Source organism: Panthera uncia, chromosome D2, assembly GCF_023721935.1.
Source record: "Panthera uncia isolate 11264 chromosome D2, Puncia_PCG_1.0, whole genome shotgun sequence".
In the NCBI taxonomy this organism is placed as follows: Eukaryota; Metazoa; Chordata; class Mammalia; order Carnivora; family Felidae; genus Panthera; species Panthera uncia.
In genome coordinates this window covers 33198048-33221714 of record NC_064818.1, presented here as the reverse complement: position 1 = coordinate 33221714, position 23667 = coordinate 33198048, and the positions used below count along the sequence as shown (strand labels likewise).

Below are 23667 nucleotides of genomic sequence, written 5' to 3'. Positions count from 1 at the left end.
TTCTGTCCTATGCACCAACCTTTACATTTACTTAGGTCTTGACTGCCATAGAACAAAATCACTGAGCAAAGACAAACTTGACAAAGTTTTAACTAATCAAAAGTTAATATCTCCGCTTTTACTCAGGATAGGCCAAAACACCTGCAAATTATTTGTAGGAATTTGGGTGATAAGTAAATATAATTTAAATTTAAAATGTTACTGAAAAAACACTGCAATAAATTTTTAAGTTTGTATCTACTGTTATTCCCTCATCTCCAAGCAAAGGTGTTTAGCATATAACTCAGATTCATGCCTGCTAAGGTCAGAATGTTTCTGAATCTTTTCCATTCCAAATAATGAAACTCAGAAGTCAAACTTTCATTAAAAATCACTATGTCAAAAATGCCTAATAGCAATGAATACAATCAACAGTAGGAACTACAGTGTTATAAGATGAAAAGTCAAAATCTCAATTGTAAACACTTTTATATTAAAAAAAAAAAAAAAAAAAGTTGCTCCTGGAATCAATTTTCTTTCCTACCAAGAGGATTATTCTGCTTAGCAAGAGAAGAATGTTTTACTCACTTAATAAATGCTGGTGGCATATCTCTCTTCAAAATCTGATCTTCAGTGGTTTGAACAGTCTCTTTTCCAACCTACAGGAGAAAAAGATTCACAATTTAATAATAAATTCTCAGACTTTTAAAAACTTATAAACATATTGAAACACATACTTTATCATTGAAGTTTCTGGATTCAAAGAAAATTTCTGGATTTTTGAAATTATCAAGACAGTTCCCATATATCCTTCCACAATATACTTGGATAACAATATGGGATACAAACAATGTACCACCCCTTGTTCAGAGTAATTCATTTGAAGGCACCGCGGAGCACAGTAAAAAAAAGAGATAAACTCATCTCTGAGATATATGTATATATGTTTAATTGACAAACTACTTTATCTTTTTTTTTAAGATTTTATATTTAAGTAATCTCTATACCCAATGTGGAGCTCAAACCCACAGCCCCAAGATCAAGAGTCACATGCTCCACCAACGGAGCTAGTCACGTACCCCTATATCTCTAATACAGTACATGAAGTACAATGAATCAAGATAAGTAAGCTAAATGTCTATACGGGGGGGGGGGGGGGGGACATATTACTGGAACTGAAAAAAAGTATAAAGCAATTATGATGCTGAAACTAGAAACCAAACATATGAAAATACACAACTTCACCATTAATCAAATAAATTCACACCAGGGGTGCCTGGGTGGCTTAGTCAGTTGAGCATCTGACTCTTGATGTCAGCTCACTCAGGTCACGATCCCAGCGTCCTGGGATCAAGCACCATCTCGGGCTCTGCATTGGGCATGGAGCCTGCCCCTCTCCCTTGCTCATGCTCTCTCTAAACTAAAAAAAAAATTTTTTAATTAAAAATAAATAAATAAATTCAAACTAAAGCAACACGATTTTTCCCCTAATTATAGATCAACTTTTTAAAAAATAATATATAATGCTTAATGCTACAATAGAATAGTTTTATACCCTTCTAATGGCAATGTAAACTGGCATACTCCATTTGGAAAAGCATTTACTAGTATGTGTTAAGAGATATGAAAAGTCATATCTAGGAATTCCACTTAAAGAGAATATACACTATAAGCAATAATACCAAATGTGGTAATAACAAGATTCACAAAAATATTCACTATCATGGTAGTTATAAAAGCCAAAACATTTTTTAAATAACTTATCCAACAACAAGGAACAGCTAAGTAAATTAGGATAAAGATAGAGTACTACAGAGCCATTAAAACAATGGTTATAAAGACTCAGCACTACATAAAAATTTTTCTGACATTATATTTCATTTAAAAGGAAGAATAAAAATAATAAATACACTACGATTACAACAAACCAGAAAAATCCATATGTATGAAGCAAAACACTGAAAGAATACAAAACAAAATGTTAACAGTGATTATAATGATGCTTAGGAAATTCTGTATCTGTATTTCCTCTTTTCTAATCTTCTGAAATGTGAATATACAATTTTTATAATTTAAAAAGTAATATTAAAATGTTATTCTGGGTTATTTAGATGCAATTATTTCCTACCTAATAACTGTAGTAATTATGTCATTTCATATAAATCTTCCAAATAGTAATATCTAAAAATATCAAAATATATCAAAATATTAAAAGCCACACTAACCAGATTATGTGCACACATATTTATTATATCACAAATGGTACACATACTCACTTTCTTCAAAATTATTCCTCTGTAGGGCTTGGATGTCAATTTTTCTTTCACTACAGCTATATCACATACTCTAAAGTACTCTAAAGAAAGGTAAACTTGAATATAGTAAATGGTGAAACCCACCCATTTTACCAATATAAAGCTACATAAAAGTGCTAAATCATAAATATAAACCACAGTTTAATGCAGAAATCTGTAATTTTTTTTTAAATCCAGAATGGAAAGTATCTCAATCCTACCATTTAACTGTTTAACTTTTGATTGAGTTTAAAGAAAAAAAACAAGTAAGAAAAATCCCTTAGTGCACAGTAAATCAGCTAAAGAAAATAATACAATAAACTATTCTCAGGGAATACAAGTCATGCATAAGTTAATGAATACAAGTTTTTTCTCTCAAGTTAATAGCTCAGAAAAAAGCAAAAACACATATACCACTGTGTAATAGCCAGTGCTTTTGTAGACAATAGACTGCCTGTATCATAATAAAAGCCTTTCAAATCAGCAGCTGGTTCTCTAGAGTTTCTCAGATCAAAACATGACAGAATATTTCCAGATGTATTGTTCACTATATTTTCCAACTAAAATCAACCATTCAAAAAGCTGTGGGCCATGATTTCATGAAATAAAAAATGAAGTTCAGCAACAAAGTCACTAGTTCATACTGAGTATAAGGGCCTAGAAGGATATTCATATTTAGACACATGGAGATTTCTTTTATTTTACACACACAGAGACACAGCAAGGGAAGAAGAGGAGTGAGTTCCTCTTATATCTCCTTTAGAAAACATTCAGTTATTCAGCTGTTATTCAGCATTATGAAACATTTATTGAGTACAACTACATAAGCCAGGCACTGTTCTAGGTATTGGGGCTAGAGCAGAGAGTAAAAATAAGCCTCCTGCCCTCATGGAACTTATATTCTAGTAGGAGTAGACAGAAAGTGCACAAGTACATAAATACACAAACAAAATCACCCCAGATAATGGTAAGGATGATGCTATATAGACTATAGGGTAGGAGTAGAGGGTTCCTACTTTAAAGAGTGGATAAAGAAGACTTCCCTGAGGAAGTAACACTGGAGTTGAGACTCTGAAGCTGAGAAGGAAGCCTCATGGAAGAACTGGGAAAGAACACTCCATAGGGAGAAACAAGAGAAAGACCCTATGGCAGGAAAATTTGAGTATATCCAAGGAAGCTTAAGGAGGCCAGAGTGGCTGAAGTTCAGTGAGGGGAGAAGGTGTGGTGGTGATAGGGCTGGATAAGAAGGCAAGGGCCAGATGGCAAAGAGCCTTTTAGGCTAGGTTAAGATGTGTGGAATCTTTTCTAAATACAGTAAGAAGAAGGACTGCTAAACAGGAGATTGAAATGACCTGATTTTCTTTTTAAAAAGACATTTTTGTCTGTGATGTGGCCAAGTGATCTTAGTGGGTAAGGGGAAGCAGGCTGACCAGTTAGGAGGCTACTGCAGTCATCCAGCAGAGAGAGGACAGTAACTTAAAATAAGACATGAAAGTGGAAATGGAGAATTAGCTCTTTTGGAGGAAGAACTAATAGGACTTGCTCTTGGGCTGCAAGGAGTGGGGGATGGGGAGTAGACCGAGGGGGGGAAAAATCAGAAATGACTTCTGATCAATTAGGTGAGAGGTCTTTGAAGGCAGCAATGCTGGAAGGCTGATATATGGCAAAGATTTACCCTCAAAAAATAAAACAGTCATGGGGCACCCAGATGGCTCAGTCGGTTAATTGTCCAACTCTTCGTTCTGGCTCAGGTCATGATCTCACAGTTTCGGGAGTTTGAGCCCCACGCAGCGGGGAGCCTGCTTGGGATCCTCTCTCTCCCTCTCTCTCTGCCCCTCCCCCACTCATGCTTTCTCTGTCTCTCTCAAAAAAAATTAAATTTAAAAATTAAGATAATCTGGGGGCGCCTGGGTGGCGCAGTCGGTTAAGCGTCCGACTTCAGCCAGGTCACGATCTCGTGGTCCGTGAGATCGAGCCCCGCGTCAGGCTCCGGGCTGATGGCTCGGAGCCTGGAGCCTGTTTCCGATTCTGTGTCTCCCTCTCTCTCTCTGCCCCTCCCCCGTTCATGCTCTGTCTCTCTCTGTCCCAAAAATAAATAAAAAACGTTGAAAAAAAAATTTTTTTTTAAAAATTAAGATAATCTGTTTTTAAAAAAATAAATAAAAATTAAAATTAAAAATAAAGCAATCATGAGTACACCCAGCAAAACCATTAAAACAGTTTTACGAATAGCCAATAATCTGACCCTGGTGAAGGTAATTACTAAAGAATGAATGAATTTTACTTAAATATTTTATTTCTCTTTTCTAAGGGTAGGGGTAAGTGGGGAAAGAAAAGTAGATAATAAAAATATACTCAAAGGCTACTTATCCAGAAGCTATTTTTTTTTTTTTAAAAAGGCATGTGGTTCCAGAGCCTGTGCTCTTCTTTTTTGGTGGCAGGGAGATGGCGTGGAAGGGCAGAGGGAGAGAGAGAATCTTAAGCAGGCTCCACACCCAGCACAGAGTCCAATGCGGGGCTCAATCCCACCACCCTGAGATCATTACCTGAGCTGAAATAGTCAGATACTCAACTGACTGAGTCACCCAAGCACCCCTTAATTTACTATTCTAAGCTGCATTCATACTTGTGGTGACAGTATCCACAGTCACTCCAATCTTCAATATACTCAATCCAGAATTAAATTAGGTACAATAAATAAATGCTCCCGTTTTTAAGGCAAAACACATAAAGCATGACTGTGTAGAATAAATGTCATTTTCACTTGAGGAATTGATTTTTAGCAATGCTGTCCAATAGAACTTTCTGTTATGATAGAAATGTTCTTTTTGAACTGTCCTACCCAATACAGTAGCCAAGAGCCACATATGCCTATTGAGCAGTATGGCTTGTGCAACTGAAGAAGTAACTTATTACTTTTTATTTAATTTTAATTAATCTTAATTTTTTTAATTAAGATTTTATTTTTCATTTATAGCATTTTAAGTTCACAGCAAAACTAAGGGGAAGATAACAGAGATTTCCCATACACTCCCCGCTCCATACAACAGCCTCCCCCATTATCAACAACCCACACCAGAGAGTACATTTGTTACTACCCATAAACCTACCATTGACTACATCATAATCACCCAAAACTCATAGTCGACATGACAACTCACTCCTGGCAACCACTAATCATGTCACTGTCTCCATAGTTTTACCTTTTCTAAAATGTCGTACAGAATCATCCTGTATGTAACCTTTATCGATTGGCTTCTTTCAATTAATTTTAATTGTAATTGCCACATGTGGCTAGTGGCTACTATATTGCACAGCTCAGGTCTATGGGACTTTCACTGTCTCCTAAAACTGGTCTTCCTGACTCTAGACTTCCATCTTCTAATTCACTCTTCACACAGCTGCTAGATTAACCTTCATTTTTGCCTTTGCTGCATGGTCTCTTCACAAAACAAAAGAGCTGGGTCTGCAAAGACAGAGTTGCTAGATGGAGAAGAGAAGGATCAGACAGTCCAAGCAGAAAGGAGAGAACAGGCAAAGGCTCCGATGTGTTTGAGCATATGGTTGAGTAGACAAGAAAAACAGGTTGGTGTGGCCTCAGCAAAAGAAATGAGGCTAGAAGGGGAAGCTCCAGTCACCTTGGGAAGGGCTTTGTATGCCAAGCAAAGACAGAGAAGATTATGTAACTTAACTTGCCCATTTATTCAAAGGTTGTCATCCTCTGTTCTAGATCTTTCCAATTCAGTGTTGTATCACTGAAGTATCAAGTCAAGAAGTTCCAAAGAAGCCAGTTTCTAAAGATATGCAGGATCAGAAAAGCATCTTCTATTTGTGAACAGCTGGCAAAGTCTATCTAGGAGAGCCAAGATAAAGCTTCACATTTTTTAGGCCATCAACCAGGAAATGTACTTTCCTTCTCTTTCCCCACACTATCAAAACAAAACAGCTTTTTTAGCATCCATCTTTTCCAAACAAAAAGAGTAGAACAATTAAGAAAGGGATTAATTCACAAAATGCTCTTTGTTAACTAGCAGGAATCTTCATGGCTTGTGGAAAACATTTCTCCTGGAGGCCTCAGCCTTACTGTAGGGAAGCACATGATTCCTAATACAAGCTACACTTTACAAACAAGCAGGTCAGTAATAATTTGGACAAATGCTTCTTGAACCTGTGCAGCACCAGTCATCAAAACACTTAACTACTTTAGTTAAGCCAAATGTTTTTACTACATACATGTTAAGAGCACATGCACAGGAATTTAGTGACTTGGTTTCTAGTTACAGCTTAGCTAATAAATAGCCATGTATGGGGGCACCTGGGTGGCTCAGTCTGTTAAGGGTTCGACTTCAGCTCGGGTCATCTCAGGGTTTGTGACTTCAAGACCCACGTTGGGCTCCATGCTGACAGCTTGGAGCCTGGAGCCTGCTTTGGATTCTGTCTCCCTCTCTCTCTGCCCCTCCCCTGCTTGTACTCTGTCTCTCTCCCTCTCAAAAATAAACATTAAAAATAAACAAATAAATAAATATATGGTCATGTATGTGACCTGAAATGAATCATATAATTACTCAAATATTTCTTCTCAACTATGTGATCTCTTTCCTTCCTTGTCTACTGTAGTTGACCCAATTACCTTTTAGCTCTCTGATAAAGGAAATTTACCTTTAAGTTTATCTTTTCTACCTTCAGTCTTCATTTACCACTTCAAATTCTTTTTAGGAACAAGGCAAGGTATGAAATGATTAATAAATGCAAAATTTAAAAGCTCTCACTTCCTGTATATTTTATCTATACATTTTATGATTGTGAGGTTAAAGTTGATGTCTGATTTTTTAACCTTAAAATAAATCATATTCTCTCTGAAAAATAAATGCCCATAGTTAAAGGGTACAAAGCGGGGGACGGGCACCTGGATGCTCAGTCAGTTGAGCATCGGACTCTTGATCTCATCTTGGGTCTTGATCTCAGGGCAGTGAGTTCAGGCCTCATGCTGGGCATGAAGGGTACTTAAAAAAAAAAAAAAAAAAGCAGAGAAAAGAATGCCAGAATGCCAAATAGGTCTTAATTATAAGTTCTGAGGTTTTCCAGGTGAGCATTTAAAAACAACCCTTTCAAAGTAATCTAACTTTATAGTAAATACATTTTATTACTTCCAAGCTTTGTTCCATTGCTGAAATTCAGACTTGTTGGTTCTATTCACTGCTAAAACTATTTCTCTTTTATTTTCTTCTTCAGAGAATTGCCTCTAACTCTTGAGGCCCAATTCCCTCAATTCAATAAACAGGCAGTAAGTGCCAACTATGTGTCCGATAGGTGGTAGGAAGAGAATGAGATAAGAAATAAAGCATCCTTAGATAAAATGAAATAAGGGTAGTGAATGAGTAAGAGGCCTGGGGGCATTTTCAGGGGGCTTGGCGGGAAGCCCTGTTTCTTTTGAAGAGCTCTTACTTTGTTCAGTAGTTAATTTAAATATCTTTTGTTCAATATGTGACTTTAGTTCAAAATTCTATGTGAGAGGCCTTTTGTCTTCTGCTGTTGTTATTATTACTCCTTTCATCACGACCCACTCAATTTGGTTCAGTAATGTACAGAGATTTGGTTTCTTTCCAGCAAAAGAAAGAAAGAAAGAAAGAAAGAAAGAAAGAAAGAAAGAAAGAGAAAAAGAAAAAAAAAAAAACAACTTGGCTGGTTCAAGTCATTACCCAGACTAAAAGTATGTTAATGTAGAGGTCTCCCTTAGCTAGCCTAAATATAAGAAAACAGAAAGACAAAACACATAAGAGAATTTGTGTTAGAGATTTACACAGTATAAGTGGTAGCCATAGAACATCAGATTTAAAGGGTGCAGGGAGATGGTAATCAACAGAAGTCCTTAATGTATTTTATTTTTATTTTTATTTTTATTTTTTTTTTTATTTGAGAGAGAGCTAAGAGGGAGGGGCAGAGAGAGAGAGGGACAGAGAATCCTAAGCAGGCTCCACCTTGTCAGCGCAGAGCTGGATCGGGGCTCAAACCCACAAACCGTGAGATCCATGACCTGAGCTGAAATCGTGTCAGATGCTTCACCGACTGAGCTACCCAGATGCTCCCCTAATGTATTTAGACAAGAAAATGCAATGAAAATGTAAGCCAAATGTACACTTAAAGTTACAGTAGGCCAGCCATGGAGCCAACTGATGGAAACCAACTGATTGTGACCAGACAAGGGAATGTGCACAATTCTGCCTGTACTTAGTTTGGCTCAAATCTCTGTTTCTGTAGTATAGCTATTAGGCTGATCAATCCATTATACTGAAGGGCCATTCTGATATGCAGCTGTGTCCAGTACCATGTCTATGTCATAAAACAATAATAATGTATATGCCCACCATCAGCAACACTTTTGCTTATTTTCCTGCAGTGGTGATGGATTTATGATCCACCCACCCCTCACTGTACCTTTTGCATTATTCACAAATGATATACTAGAGTCAGGTGTTTAAAAAGCCATATATCCAGAAAAACAAGGACTCTCTAACCTACTCTGATTTCCAACTCACTCATTTAATCAACCACTCATTGAGTACTTCCTATGTGGTAGGCACTGTGCACAACATTGTGTGCGATGGCAATATAAAAATAAGTGGGATTCAGTCCTTGCCCTTCACAGAAAGACAAGACAAATGCTTAAACTAATCATTGTTACACAGTGTAATGCATGCTCTAACGGAGTCACATCCAAGCTTCAGCTCTGCATCAGTGATGTAGGAGAGGTTTCACAGAGGAAAAGAAACTCTAGAAAGGCTGATAAGAGCTCTTCTCCAGGAGTAATGGGATTTGGGGAAGAAAGAGCTTTCCAGCAGTGGAGCAGCTATGTGACGGTATGGCCAGTTTAAGGTCCACAAGGAGGAGATATAAAGAAGATAGGAAATTGGAGAAGCAGAAAGGGACCACATTAGGGAGGGCCTTGTGTGCAGTGGACTTAGACTTTATTCTCTAACCAATGGGAAATTATTTAATGGTCCTAAGCAAAAGACATTATTAGGTTTGCATTTCAGTAAGAAAAATTCAGCAGCAAAAATAAAACAAAGGTAAAAAAAATAAAATAAAACAAAACAAAAAAACTAGAATGATCAGTTCATTTGTTAGTTCATTTACTCAATCAAATATTTATATAACATACCATGTGCCAGGTATTATAGACAGTAATGAAGAAAACACATGTGGCCCCTAATCACACAGAGCTTAGAGTCTTAGTAAAAGTAAAGATAAACTAAAAGCAGCAGCAGTATGGATATGGATATGAAGGCAGATTTAAGAGGTGCATCTATGTGACATTCCATGTGGAGGGTAAGGGAGAAGTCTGGAATGACTCTCAGGCTCCTGACTCAAATGGACTTGGTAGTATAGGTAATATAGGAAGAGAAAACCAGATCTGAGAAAGAAAATCATGACTACCTATGGGATGTTGAGATGGAGATAAGCACTTGCTCAATAAGCAACTGAAGAGATGGTTCCTCAGTTTACATGCCTAGGCTGAAGAAACAGAGCAGAGCTGGTAGAAAAGCAAGCTGGTGAAAAGAGCTGAGAAGGAAATGTCTGAAAACAGGATGTGTGGAATGGTAGAACTATGCCATGAAAGCTAAAGAAATACAGAGTTCCAAGAATGTGAAAGAAGAATCAATAGTGTCTACTGCCATAGTTAATGGTTTCAGTATATTCAGAGAGTTGTGCAACCATCACCATAATCATTTTCTGAACATCATCATCATCCCATACAGAAACCATCTGCAGTCACTCCTTGTATTTATCCCCAAACCTTCTCCACCCCATCCAGCCATAGGCAATCAGTAATTTACTTCCTGTCTCTACAGATTTGCCTATATTTGATACAAATGGAATCACACAGTGTACAACATTTAAAAAAAAATTTTTAATGTTTATTTATTTTTGAGACAGAGGGAGACAGAGCACGAGTGGGGGAGGGGCAGAGAGAGAGTGAGACACAGAATCTGAAGCAGGCTCCAGGCTCTGAGCTGTCAGCACAGAGCCCGATGCAGGGCTCGAATCCACGAACCATGAGATCATGACCTGAGCCGAAGTCGGACACTTAACTGACTGAGCCACCCAGGCGCCCCAGGATACAACCTTTAGTGACTGGCTTCTTTCCTGTTGGAGTATATAGCGGTATTTCATTGCTTTTTATTGTCAAATAATATTCCATTATATGGTTATACCACATATTTTCTCCCAGTCTGTGACTTGTTTTTACTTTTTTGATGGTGTCCTTTGTAGCACAAAAGTTTTTAATTCTGATGAAATTCAAGTTATCTATTTGTTCTTTTGTGGCTTGTGCTTTTAGTATAGTATCTAAGAAGGCTTTGCATGACCAAGGTCATGAGGATTTATTCCTATGTTTTATTCTAAGAATTTTATAGTTTTAGCTCTTACATTTTAGGTCCACAATCCATTTGAAGTTAATTTTTGTGTATGCTAAGAAAATGGTTATTATTTTCTTTAAAGAAACCAAGCATGTTGATAGGCTGAAGGAAAGGAGGCAGGAAACAAGACGTTGATTATAAAGCAAGGTCTCTAAAGAGGCAGGGACAGAATCTGGAGAACAGGTAGAGACACTAACATTTACCAGGAGGAAATCATCTCTTCCTCAGAGACAAGACGGATGGTGAGTGAAGACAGAGACATTAACTGTAACTGTGGGGCCTATGACCTATATCTTCTTAGGAATTTACAAACAGTTTATTTAAGGATCTAAGATAACTTTCAGTCAGGAAATCTGTTTAATTTAATTTAATCCACCACTTTCCAATTTCTTAATACCTACCAACCTATGATGGAATTGGGATTTGTAGGATATACTTAGGAAAACAGTCATCTAGGCCACGAGTTACAAATTAGTGGCCTTTGTGCAGATTTGGACCAATGGTAATTTATGTTTCATCCACATTGTTTTTAAGTCAAGAAATTTCATAAAGATACAAATTTATGAAACTCTTGACATACTAGAAGATTGGCCACATCAGATCTGCATTTCAGCAAAGAAACAATTTGCTAGAACCCAAATATCCTATACAGGGAATATACTCTCTGTACCATTCCCTATAATCTTAATATCCAGACCATTTCACTCATTTATGTCAGTTCCTGGTCTCTGTGGATATCTAGGTTTATCATTCCCACATTAGGCAACCCTTTCAGTGTCTACACAGAGTGAAAATTCCTGAAGCCACTCTTAGAAATTCCTTATGCAAGTCCCCTCTAAATATTTTGTTATAAAAGTGCTCTTCTTATGAGAGCTGTGAGAAAGACTGAGGGAAGTATTTATGTCAGGAATGACAAAACGGCAGTGTATGGGCCAGGTGTAATCTACAGACCTATTTGACAGGCACAGTATTTTTTTAAAACGGAAAACTTCACATTAAAAAGAAATACAGATGTCCAGATTTTATTGGATATCAGGAAGATCTGGTAACACAAGACTCTGTTTCCATATGGCAACAATAAGCTGGAGATAGTAGCAGTCTTCTTCAATCAGGTCCTACATTTTTCAATTTACCACAGTCCCTACCACTCCCCAGTGTCCTCTAACTGGTCTGATTCACACATTTACACATTTGGTTGTGCAGGCATCTGAGTTTGTGCCACCTGGTTTAATAAAATCATTCAGTTCTTGTATTTTTTTAGTATTTATTTATTTTTGAGAGAAAGTATCGGTGAGGGAGGGATGGGGGTGGGGCGGGGGGACAGAGGATCTGAAGCAGGATCTGCGCTGACAGGAGAGGGCTTGAACTCACAAACTGTGAGATTATGACCACAGCCAAAGTCAGGATGCTCAACTGACCGAGCCACCCAGGTGCCCCAGACAAAATCATTCAGTTCTTAATTAGCACAGTACACAAGGCAAGATTCCCAACATCATGAGTGTCATGGGAAATTCTACTTATGCCTCAGCTGTTTCACCAAAGAAATATCCCCCTCTCCCCCAAACACATAGCTACCTCAAAAAAAAAAGAAAAAAATGACTAGAAGGAAACAGCATGGAAAGTAGAATTTCAGGTGATTTCTCTTTTCTTCTTAATCTTTTCCTGTACTTTTCAGATTTTTAAAAAATGACTATGCATTACCTCTATAATCAGAAAAACAAACTAAATTTCTAAAATGTGTCAACAGGGGCACCTGGGTGGCTCAGTTAGTTGAGCATCCACCTGCAGCTCAGGTCATGATCTCACAGTTCATGAGTTCAAGCACCCATTGGGCTAACTGCTGTCAGTGCAGAGCCCACTTCGGATCTTCTGTCCCCCTCTCTCTCTTCCCCTCCCCCGCTTGCACTCTCTCTCTCAAAAATAAATAAAACATTTAAAAATAAAATGAAAAGTGTCAAAATATTCTTGGTAAGGGGGCGCCTGGGTGGCTCAGTCAGTTAAGCATCCATGTCTAGATTTTGGCTCAGGTCATAATCTCGCCATTTGTGAGGTGGAGCCCTGCATCAGGCTCTGTGCTGACATTGTGGAGCCTGGTTGTGATTCTCTCTCTCTCTTTCTCTATTCTTCCCCTGCCCGCACACTCTCTCTCTAAAAATAAATAAATAAAATTTAAAAAAATATTCCTGGCAAGTAATAATCCATAAAGTAATGAGAAACCACCAGTGCCTAAAAGGTTCATATTTTGACCAACTGCCGAAAATTGAATTTAAATGTACACCAATGATAACACAATCACATGGGATAAATAGTAGATGAACCATGTCAGTGGCAAGTTCTAACGTCAAGCAGGCTTATTTGATGCAACATACGTTCCTTAGAACTAGTGTTAAGCTGCCTCGGCAGCAGCCTTTTATTGTAACCCAGCTTAAGATTGACTGTATCGGTTAAGGTTAGATAAATGTTAACAGAGCAGCCTGCTCACCAGATTCATATTTATGAAGATGCTGTGGGCAGGCTTCCAATTGGCAAATACTAGATTCTCTCCCTCAACTCAGTACTCTTCTGTACATGTCACAAATACTTACACTTGCGCTCTGGATGGCCACTAATTTAACAACAAAGCAGGTCTCCAGCACAGTGAACTTCTCGCCACCACCCACTTTCTCCCAGCCGTCTCAAATAAACACAAAATATGCTCCTTCCATTTCACAGAGAATTTCAGAGTAAAAAAGAATTTGGCAATCTACCCTAAATGCATCACTTTAAAAAGGAGGGTCAGGGAGGTAATTTCTCTAAAGAAGTTGCAGAACATGAATGTAAATCCAAGCATCTTGGCTCCATTTCCTGTGTTTTCAGGTATACTTCCTAACTTGCAAGCCAGACATTAAGTGACAAATATTCCTACACTCGTTTACAGCATATCAAATCCTACTTAAAGGGATTTCCCTTTTGTTTTGAAACATGCATAAGCAAATACTACATCACATTAAGTTCCCCCAATTCTCACCCTTTAGTCCTGCCTTTAGTAAGAGGAGAACAAGCAATAATTACAGGAAAATAAAAGGATGGTTTTTCATTCAATCTGCTTTAGTTTTTCTAATTTTTTTTAGTTATTAAAAAGATTACTTAAACAGGAACTCCGTACTAGTCCCACTAGTCTTATAATTAAATAACTATCGCATATTCATAAATACTGATGGGGAGGAAAAGATCATTGCATGATCTGAATATAATCTTTAGCAGATGCTTCAAGTAAAGAACAGATTCCACTGGGGTCAGGTTTGACACACAATGACTGATAATGTGCTCAGAAAACAGTGCCAACTAAAATAAGAAAATATTAAAGACAGTAAAAAAAAAACAGTTAACATTTAATTCTACCATTTTCTTATCTGCCCACATATACCCTTTACTCCATTCTAATTCCTTCTATTTCGGCACAATTAACTCAGGAAGACTGACATGGGGAACAAAAGCAACAGAAAAAAATTAAATTTCCTTACAACTTAGAGCCCAGTGACAAGTCCTTGAAACAGGCAGAGTGACCTTCCTCTAGGAACTCAACTGCCTGGATGTTAATACTTTGCTAAGGGCTTAACATCCCAACCTCCAGGGCCCTGTTAAGTCTCCATTAACATATAAAAATTCCTTTGGAAACTTCCTTTATCTCTACCCGCCCGCCCCGCCCCGCGCAAGATATATGTTAGCAATCATCCTCCAAGCATATGGCCCACTGATATACATCTGAAGGGTCTTATGACTAAGGTTTTACTAGACAGTAGTAAATGACCTATCCTAACAACAGCTAGCCCCTCAAGGTCCTGGAAACTTTGCTTCCAAATTCCTTAGAGACTTATACTATCCCTAACCCCTCCCAACTTGAAAGTATGTAATCAATTGTTCTCACAATCCCAGTGCAGCCCTTTCTGACCATGGGTCCAGTCTTCATGCTTTAATAAAGCCACCTTTTTGCACCAAAGAGGCCTCAAGAATTCTTTCTTGACCGCTTGCTCCAAGCCCCAACATTTCTACATCAAAGACCTTCATTCTTTTATTTTCATTCATTCTTCAATATACCTATAAACTAATCCTTTGAGTATTAAAGTGACTAGCTGGGCTCCTTTAAAAAACAAAAATCATGGATGAAATGATGGGGGAAAAAAAGCTAACTATTGCCAAGGAAAATTAGGTCAACTCTACTACCTATCCTACGTGTCTCATACATGATTGTAATGAATAAGAATGTGCTTTGTACATCATCAAAGTGTCATCAAACATAGACTGTTTCCGTGCTATAAATGTTAAGTCCCTTAAAGTATTCCAAAGGCCCCACCAGCATCAAAACAGTCACCATCTTCTTACTGTTCTCTAACCAATCTGCTTTTCTCAAAGAACTATTATTCCACAGAATTTAAAATACACTTTTTCTGTTTAATAGCCAAAATTGCAAATGCATTTTTTTCCTGACAGTTTTAGTTCACAAATGTGCATAATTTCAGTAACAATGCAGCTCTTGCAGATAAGTCTGGGTCTATAACCACCATTTGTAACTTTGTCCTTATGGAAAAATAACTTCAAATGAATTTGTAAATGAATTTTTGAAATGCAACCCATTTTTATGTGGGGAAAACTGGGGACCTCATGGAAGGTAACAGGGTAGTGGAAAAGAACTGGGGCTTTGGAATGAATCTCTCCTCCCACTCTGCTATTATTAATACCGTGTCCTTGGGCAAGTAACTTAATCTCTTTCTCACTCTTCTAACCAGCAAAATGGGAAAAGTAAAATCTCTCTCAAGGCTAAAGAATGTAATACATATGTAAATCACCTAATACATCTGTATCTTCCAGGGCCTGGAAGATAACAGGTGCTAAATAAACATTAGTCCTTTTTTCTTTCCCTTTGCCATTGTGGTATTCATCTGTGACTTCTGTTTTCTCCTTTTAAAAAAGTTTTTTTTTTTTTTTTGTTAACTGCGCACATGCTGTAAATCAGGAGCTCTTTATTACTTCATTAAATCTTTATAACAATATACCTATGAGGTAGGTACCATTACAATCTCATTTTACAGATGACAGAGGCAAAGATAGGTTCCTTGATCTGCCTAAAATTACTCAGATACTGGTGTTGACTTCAGCACTCCCATGCTCTAATTCTAAACCACTCCCAGGGGTGCCTGGCTGGCTCAGTCAGTAGAGAATGTGACTCTTGACTTAGGGGTTGTAAGTTTGAACCTCCATGTTGGGTGTAGAGATTGCCTAAAAACAAAATCTTAAAAAATACAAATAAAATAAGCCACTCTACTGTGTTTGTGTGTGTATGTGTGTGTGGGTGTGTGTGTGTGCATGCGTGTATGTGTGTGTGTAATGAGGGAAAAGGATTCAATGATATGGATTGTTTTCTGCTGTTACATCACATGATTCTATAATTCTATGGAGCTATCAGACGGCAAGGATAAGAAAGACTTCAAGCCCACAATGGGTATATATAAACCACCAGGCTGCAGTCTAATCAACTCATATCCAATTGTTCTGATTTTCCTTCCCAGAAGCTGGAAGGTTTCCACCGCCAGGACAGGTCAGGCTCACTAGGGATAAAGCTGCTTCAGCTCCATAACTGTTACTTGCTTAGGAATGATCAGCTGAGTCAACCTGGCCTCAATTAGCTTTTAAAATTGAACCAGGATTGACCAATAATGTAGCCTTTTACCTTTTTTTTTTTTTTTTAATTACAGGTGTGGTCAAAATTTGAAATAGTAACCCAAAGACAAATGTCTTTGAGTGTCTTTACTAATGTTGGGAACCATCCTGCTTGCTAACTGGAGATCATTCAGTCACTTTTACAGTTTAGTAATTAAATTTGGCTCCAGGCTGTAACAGACACTCTGACCCATTAAATTAGGGCCAGAAGCAGAATTACTCTATTTCAGCTCAAGCTACAAACACATTTCTTGTAAACAGCCAGAACCAGAAATCCAATGTTTGGGAATACTAATATGACAAATGGTTAAGGCTGCTCACTTCAAATGCCCATAAAAAAGATTTGTTTAATGGTACCTAAACTAAATAAAACCCCCAAGTTTTACCTTTAGGCTTTTGTTTTTAACGTTTTTACCTTTTCTTCTTAATGACTACAAACATATTTAGTGCGACTACACATGGGCTAAGCAAGACTCAATTCTAAACTTGCTGAAAAGTGAAATAAGAGAACAGCTGCAGCACATCCAGACCAAACTGGCCGAGATGTACAGACAGAAAAAAAGCTGTTGTCAACCATCCCCAGCTATACTATTTGTGTTTGTGCCTTTTGCCGATTATATTTCATCACTGCTCTTCATGTAACATTAATAGATCAGACACAACCTTGGTTTAATTAGAAGACTTTCACAGGGACATTATTTCCTTTTGTTTCACCTGCTTACTACTACAAAGTACCACAAGCCTAGATGTTGAAGAGCTGCCACAGATAACCAAACCCATCAGTTAAGTTCTGGCTCTACCATCTTACATAACTTATTCCCAGTTGGGGAAAAGAAAGAGAATTAGAACTGAGAGGATTACATTATCATGAGGGTCTATTCATCTATCTAGTTTTTTTGTTTTTTTTTTTTTAATTGTTGATGTTGTTTCAAGCAAAGTATCAAAAGTCAATGCTGGCAAAGCACCTATACACTAAACTACAATCCTTTTATCTTCAGTCAGCGCTAAATATCAAGTTCACTCCTAATGATTCATTACAGAACAACACAAGTCTGTATTTGGTTCATAAATGGAAACCTTCCCGAATTGAATTTACATGGAAGATATAACAACAGAGAATCCCTGTAGATAGAGAATGTATAAGATTATCACTGTTGAATTTGAATTTAGAGTGTGAATTCCTACCTTAGCAGGGAAGTTTCTATAAGCCTAGTAATCAATAAATATACTCAAGTCTTAAATAATAATCACATAATTAGATGATCCTCCTTGGGACATATCCAAGTTCTCCCTAGGGTATACATACTTCATCGACTGTGAGGTAGATTCTTCTATATAGCTAATACCATCAAAAATATTATTCAGTGGTGTTGTATTTTCTTTTTTCTTTCTTTCTGTCTGACTTTTTTTTTTTTTTTTTTTTTTTTTTTTTGAGAGAGAGAGGGAGTACAAGCACAAGTGGGGGAGGAGCAGAGGGAAAGGGTGAGAGAGAATCTTGAGGACGCTGGGAGTAGAGCCTGCCCGCCCGACACGGGCTCAATCTCACAATGGTGAGCTCATTACCTGAGCCAAATCAAGAGTTGGACACTTAACCGATTGAGCCACCCAGGCACCCCCTTTTTTTAATAAGACATAAACTAGAGATGTTGAAGGTATCTTTTGTATCCTGATGTTTTTAGTTAATTTATTCTTTAAATTATGTCCTAGGAATTCCATTTGTAAGGCAGTGTGCAAGTGATACAAAGATGCAATTAGGCAGTTTATAGTTAGTTAGGCTTGGAAAAGATCAGAACTACATAAATGCCTGCTGTGTATAGGCCAACAGGGAAGTAGAACTTAGCACTACTGGGGGTAGGTGGACACAGAGTGCAACCAGCTGTTGAGATTAAGACAGTCTTCAGTATTTGAGCTAAGCCTTAAAGCATGGATATAATTTCTGGAGGGAAGAAGGTATCTTAGATGGAAGGAAATACAGCATATGCAAAGAAACAGAACTGAGAAGGACTGAAATGTGTTCATGAAATGCCAAGCAGTCTCATGGGGTCTAAGTGCAGGCTTTGAGGGAGGGGCCCTACTCTGGGGTAGGACCAGCAGTAGATTCTGATTTTGGCTTTTCCACTGTCAAAGGTACCTGCCTCAGAGACTCTATTGATCATGTCTGAGAATACATTTTCTCATTTTTATTTATTTATTTTTTAAGTTTATTTATTTTGAGAGAGAGCATGTGCAAGCAGGGAAGGGGCAGAGAAGAGAGATCCCAAGCAGGCTCTGTGCTGATAGCGCAGGGCTTGATCCTGCAAACTATGAGATCATGACCTGAGCCGAATCAAGAGTCGGACCCTCAACCGAGCCACCCAGGTGCCCCCACTTTCTCATTTTTAAAATGAGAGAGTTGGGGCCATCTGGCTGGCTCAGTCAGTAAAGCATGCGACTCTTGATCTTGGGGTTGTGAGTTTGAGCCCTACATTGGGCATACAGTTTACTTAAAAAAAAAAAAAAATGAGAGTTGGATTAGAACATCTCTGAGGTCTATTCCCAACTTTATAAATCTTAAGACTCTGGGTCAGGGATTGGCAAACTTTTTCTATAAAGGGCCAGATAGTAAATATTTTAGGCTTTATGGACCATATAGCCTCTGTCACAACTTCTCAACACTGTTGTAAGCTGAAAGCAGTCATAGAAAATATGTTAATGAGTGGGCAGGGCTGTTCCAAGAAAGCTGTATTTATGGATATTGAAACTTCAATTTTATATAACTTCATGCACCATGGAATCTTCTTTTGATTTTTTTTTTCAAACATTTAAAAATATAAACACTATTTCAGCTCCTGGGCAGTATAAATTTTGGCCCACAGGCTATATATATAGTTTGCTGACTTCTCCACTCCATAGAGAAATAAAAACAAAGGGGGGGGCGTGAAGTGTAATAGCCCTCAAGAGCTAAAATAAGGAGTTTAGATTAATTTAAAAGACAATAGGAGGAGGTACAGACTTCTGAGCAAGACAAGTGTTGAGATCAGAACTGTACTTAGATTTACTAATAAGTAAATTGGCAGTAATGGATGGGAGTGAGAGGCTAATAGGTAACTATCAAGGAGGGACATTATTCTTTTTTTTTTTAATTTTTTTAATGTTTTTCATTTTTGAGAGCCAGAGCGTGAGCAGGGGAGGGGCAGAGAGGGAGACACGGAATCCAAAGCAGGCTCCATGCTCCAAGCTGCCAGCATAGAGCCCGATGTGGGGCTCAACGCACCCATGGTGAGTTCATGACTAGAGCCAAGATGGACACTTAACCGACTGAGCCACCCAGGCGCCCCAAGGAGGGACATTATTAAAGTCTAATCTAGACTGGTAGCTTTGAAGAAGGAGAAGAAGAAAAAAGATATGGAAGGAAAGATCAACAGAACACTACTTAAAAAAAAAGAAGAGGAAAAGGTTTATCTGGCAAACATAATAAAAGGGGTCAATTTCTGGACAAGAAGGGGGAAGAAGGGGATTCTGCACTCCCATTCCTCAGTGCCATCAGTATACGACTACAGGAGACTGAGGAATTTGCCTGTTTCTGGAAACTCTAGAACAAGCAGCCAATTTGGAGCTTCCAGTTCAAAGATAATAGTTTCCTGGTATATTAGGTAAAATGTAGCATTCATGTTTAGGTGTTAGAGACGCAATAGATATGGCAGTTTTAGAGACGATGTTTATTTATTTACGGCTCCTTTTTCTCCAGGGACTTTTCAGCAGCCTTCACAAATTAGGAAAGAGTATTCATCTGGTGTACACAGATAATATCATTGCGCTTAGAATTTTAAAATCACTCTGCTGACTGTGACTTGGAATTTATCTCTATTTCTTCTTCCTCTGACAGAGAGAAAACTGCAGTGCTGCAAATACAACTGATTCAGCATTACAGTATCTACCAAGTGCAAGCAATCCCACTCTACGAGAGCACTACAAGCCTTCCAGAACTCAAACTTGTAAGGTGGGTGAGGTCAGAGGACAGAGCACAAACACGTATACTCAAGTAGCTCTAATTCATGACAGTATCTTGTAAGAAACATAGGCAAGCCTTATGGAAAGATTAATTTCAACTGAGCCGCCTGGAAAGAAGCTTCAGGGAGAAAGTGAGATCAACATCGGGCCCATTTTAACTCTTGGAAGGGTGATTCCAAGCATTGAAAATAGCACAAACAATAACAAGAAAAATATATGAGAAAATACTGGATGTATCTTTTTTACTTCGAAAGTGGTACATTTTCATTTTTAGGAGAAAAACATGAATTTTGGTAAGAAAAAAAAAAGTTTAACCTGAAATCCCACCACTCAATCCCACCACATTTTAGTATATGCTCTTCCACATATAGGATAATATAAAACGGGATCATTCTAAACATATCTCCCTACTGGTTTTTGCATAACATCTTACTGGAGTGATTAAAAACCACAGGCCTACCTGACTTGAAGGCCAAGTATAGCTCTTTCCTTAGAGCTCCCACTTCAACTTGTTCTTTTCTCTTTCCTTCCAAGATCTCTATAGGTAGATCCATGCTACTAGCCACTGTATTTAATTTTTCTTTTTTCCACATGAAATCAAAAAGGTATGTATGGTATGACTTATTTAACATACAACTTCAATATAGCCATTGTTGACACCTTTTAGGTTTTTGGTCCTGCATTTCAAAGTGAGCTCATTTGCATAAATAAAATACTGAAGTTCTGGCCCTGCCACTTATTAGCCCCGGGCTCTATGAGCCTTAGTTTCCTCATCTATAAAATAGGAGTAACAACCACATAGTGTTGCCCTAAGGATAAATAAAATAATTAGTAATTTTTAAAACCACTTTGTTTCACTGGTGCATTTCTGAAATTGAGAATACTGTGACTCCAAATGTAAATGAAGTAATAAAGAACTCTCTAGAATTTGCCCCATCTTTCTCTATCTGCACTCCCCCAGTGCTTGAAGGCAGCCTTCCCTGTCTCTTGGATGGATGGCTTTCCAACAATGTGTGTCTCACTCTCCAGTCTATGTTCCTCACCACTACCAGGGTTATCCTACCCAAACCCAAAACTGTCCATGTTATACCTCAGTTTAAAATCCTTCCACTGCCTCACATCCAGTGCTTAGAATGGTCCCCTTCTAGAAATTATCCTATAAATGTACTTGCACAGGCATAAAATGACTTAACTGTGTCATTCATTGCCACAGTCTGAAATAGCAAAAGATCACAAATAACCTGAGGTCCCTCCATAAGGGCCTAGTTACATAAACTATGTTACAGTCATCAATGGATTACTATGTAACTGTCAAAAGGTTCAATATGTATTAAGAAATGTTCTCAAAGTATTTCAAGGGAAAAAAATCGAGGAACAGGACAGTAATGATAGGTAACCACTTATATAAAAGGTGAACATATATTGCCTGAATATGCATAAACTATCTCTAGAAGCATACCCAAGACATTGGGTTTCCTGTGTCCATTGGTTTCCTATGAGGAGGAACCCTATTGGTTTCCTATTGAAACTGTGACTGATGTTCAAGGGTGGGATTGAGACTGTTTACTAAATCCCAAACCTTTCAAATTTCAAACCAGGTGAATTTTTTACTTATTCAAAAATTAAAGGATTTTTTGATTGGTTAATATGGCATATAATATTTTTTGGTTGGGTTTTTTTGATTGGTTAATATGGCACATAAGTCCCTTCCCAAACTAGCACAATCTACCTTGGTAGTCTCATTACTAAAGCTTCCCTACTCCCTAACTGCACATTTACACTCTTGTATCTTTGCATTTGCACAGAAGGCTTTTCCATTTTTCTCTGGCTGACAAACTTGCTTGTGCTTCAAATACTGGCTCCCTGGGATGGAATGAACTTCCCCTCCTGTCTTCCTGCCATATTCTGCAAAAGGGCCTTTGGCCTAATTTGATTACATGTTTGATCCCTGGCAAACATGGCTGGGTTCACAGTCCTACCTGAATCCATCAGAAGCTTCTACCCCTCAGATGCAAAGTCCAGACCTCAGAAGGCAATAAAAAGAGTGATGACACAGCAGCACTATTCACATGAGCCAAAAGGAAGGAACCTAAGTGGCTATCAATAGATGAATAAACAAAATGCAGTACATACTCGCAATGGAGTATTATTATTAGCCTTAAAAAGGAAGGAAATTCTGACATAAGATACATGGATGAACCTTGAAGACATTATGTTATGTAAAATAAGCCAGTCACCAAAGGAAAAATACTATATGATTCTACTTTATATGAGTTGCCTAGAGAAGTCAAACTCAAAGAGACAGAGAGTAGAATTATAGCTGTCAGGAACTCAGTGGAATAAGAAATGGGAAGTTGTGTGTAATGGGTACAGAGTTTCAGCTAGGGGCAATGAAAAGGTTCTAGAGGTAGAAGGTGATCATGGTAACACAACAATGTGAATGTACTTATTGTCACAGAATTGTACACTTAAAAATAGTTAAAATTGGGGCGCCTGGGTGGCTCAGTCGGTTAAGCGTCCGACTTCGGCTCAGGTCACGATCTCGCAGTCCGTGAGTTTCGAGCCCCGCGTCGGGCTCTGGGCTGATGGCTCAGAGCCTGGAGCCTGCTTCCGATTCTGTGTCTCCCTCTCTCTCTGACCCTCCCCCGTTCATGCTCTGTCTCTGTCTCAAAAATAAATAAACATTAAAAAAAAAAAAAATTTTAAAAAATAGTTAAAATGACACCTTTTTATTATTTTTTTTATTTTTTATTTTTTGAAGACAGAGAGTGCAAGTGGGGTAAAAAGGACAAAGGGTGGGGCACCTGGGTGGCTCAGTCGGTTGGGCAGCCGACTTTGGCTCAGGTCATGATCTCACGGTCCGTGAGTTCGAGCCCTGCGTCGGGCTCTGTGCTGACAGCTCAGAGCCTGGAGCCTATTTCAGATTCTTTGTCTCCCTCTCTCCGACCCTCCCCCATTCATGCTCTGTCTCTCTCTGTCTCAAAAATAAATAAACGTTAAAAAAAAAAAAAAATTTAAAAAGGACAAAGGGAGAGAGAGAGAATCCTAAGTAGGCTCCACACTCAGCACAGAGCCCTTCACAGGGCTCAATCCCACAATCCTGGGATCATGACCTGAACCAAAATCAAGAGTCAGACGCTCAGCTGAGCCACCCAGGGGCCTCTACAATGGTAGCTTTTATGTTACATGTATCTTCCTGCAATAATAAAAAAAAATTTTTTTTAAAGAAAGAAAGAAAAGAATCAGAGACTTCCACAGTCTCATGACAGTAATATTATCCTAGAATTCCT

At 38.2% G+C, this 23667-nt stretch overlaps 1 protein-coding gene across 2 annotated transcripts in view; it reads right to left on the bottom strand.

Annotated features, from left to right (window-relative positions):
- Positions 1–23667, bottom strand: part of VCL (vinculin) — a 108771-nt gene that overhangs the window by 72251 nt on the left and 12853 nt on the right. For both annotated transcript variants that reach the window (XM_049646225.1, XM_049646224.1), the window contains exon 2: positions 568–638. In XM_049646225.1, the coding sequence (XP_049502182.1) occupies positions 568–638 (71 nt within the window). The remainder of the gene's footprint in view (positions 1–567; positions 639–23667) is intronic.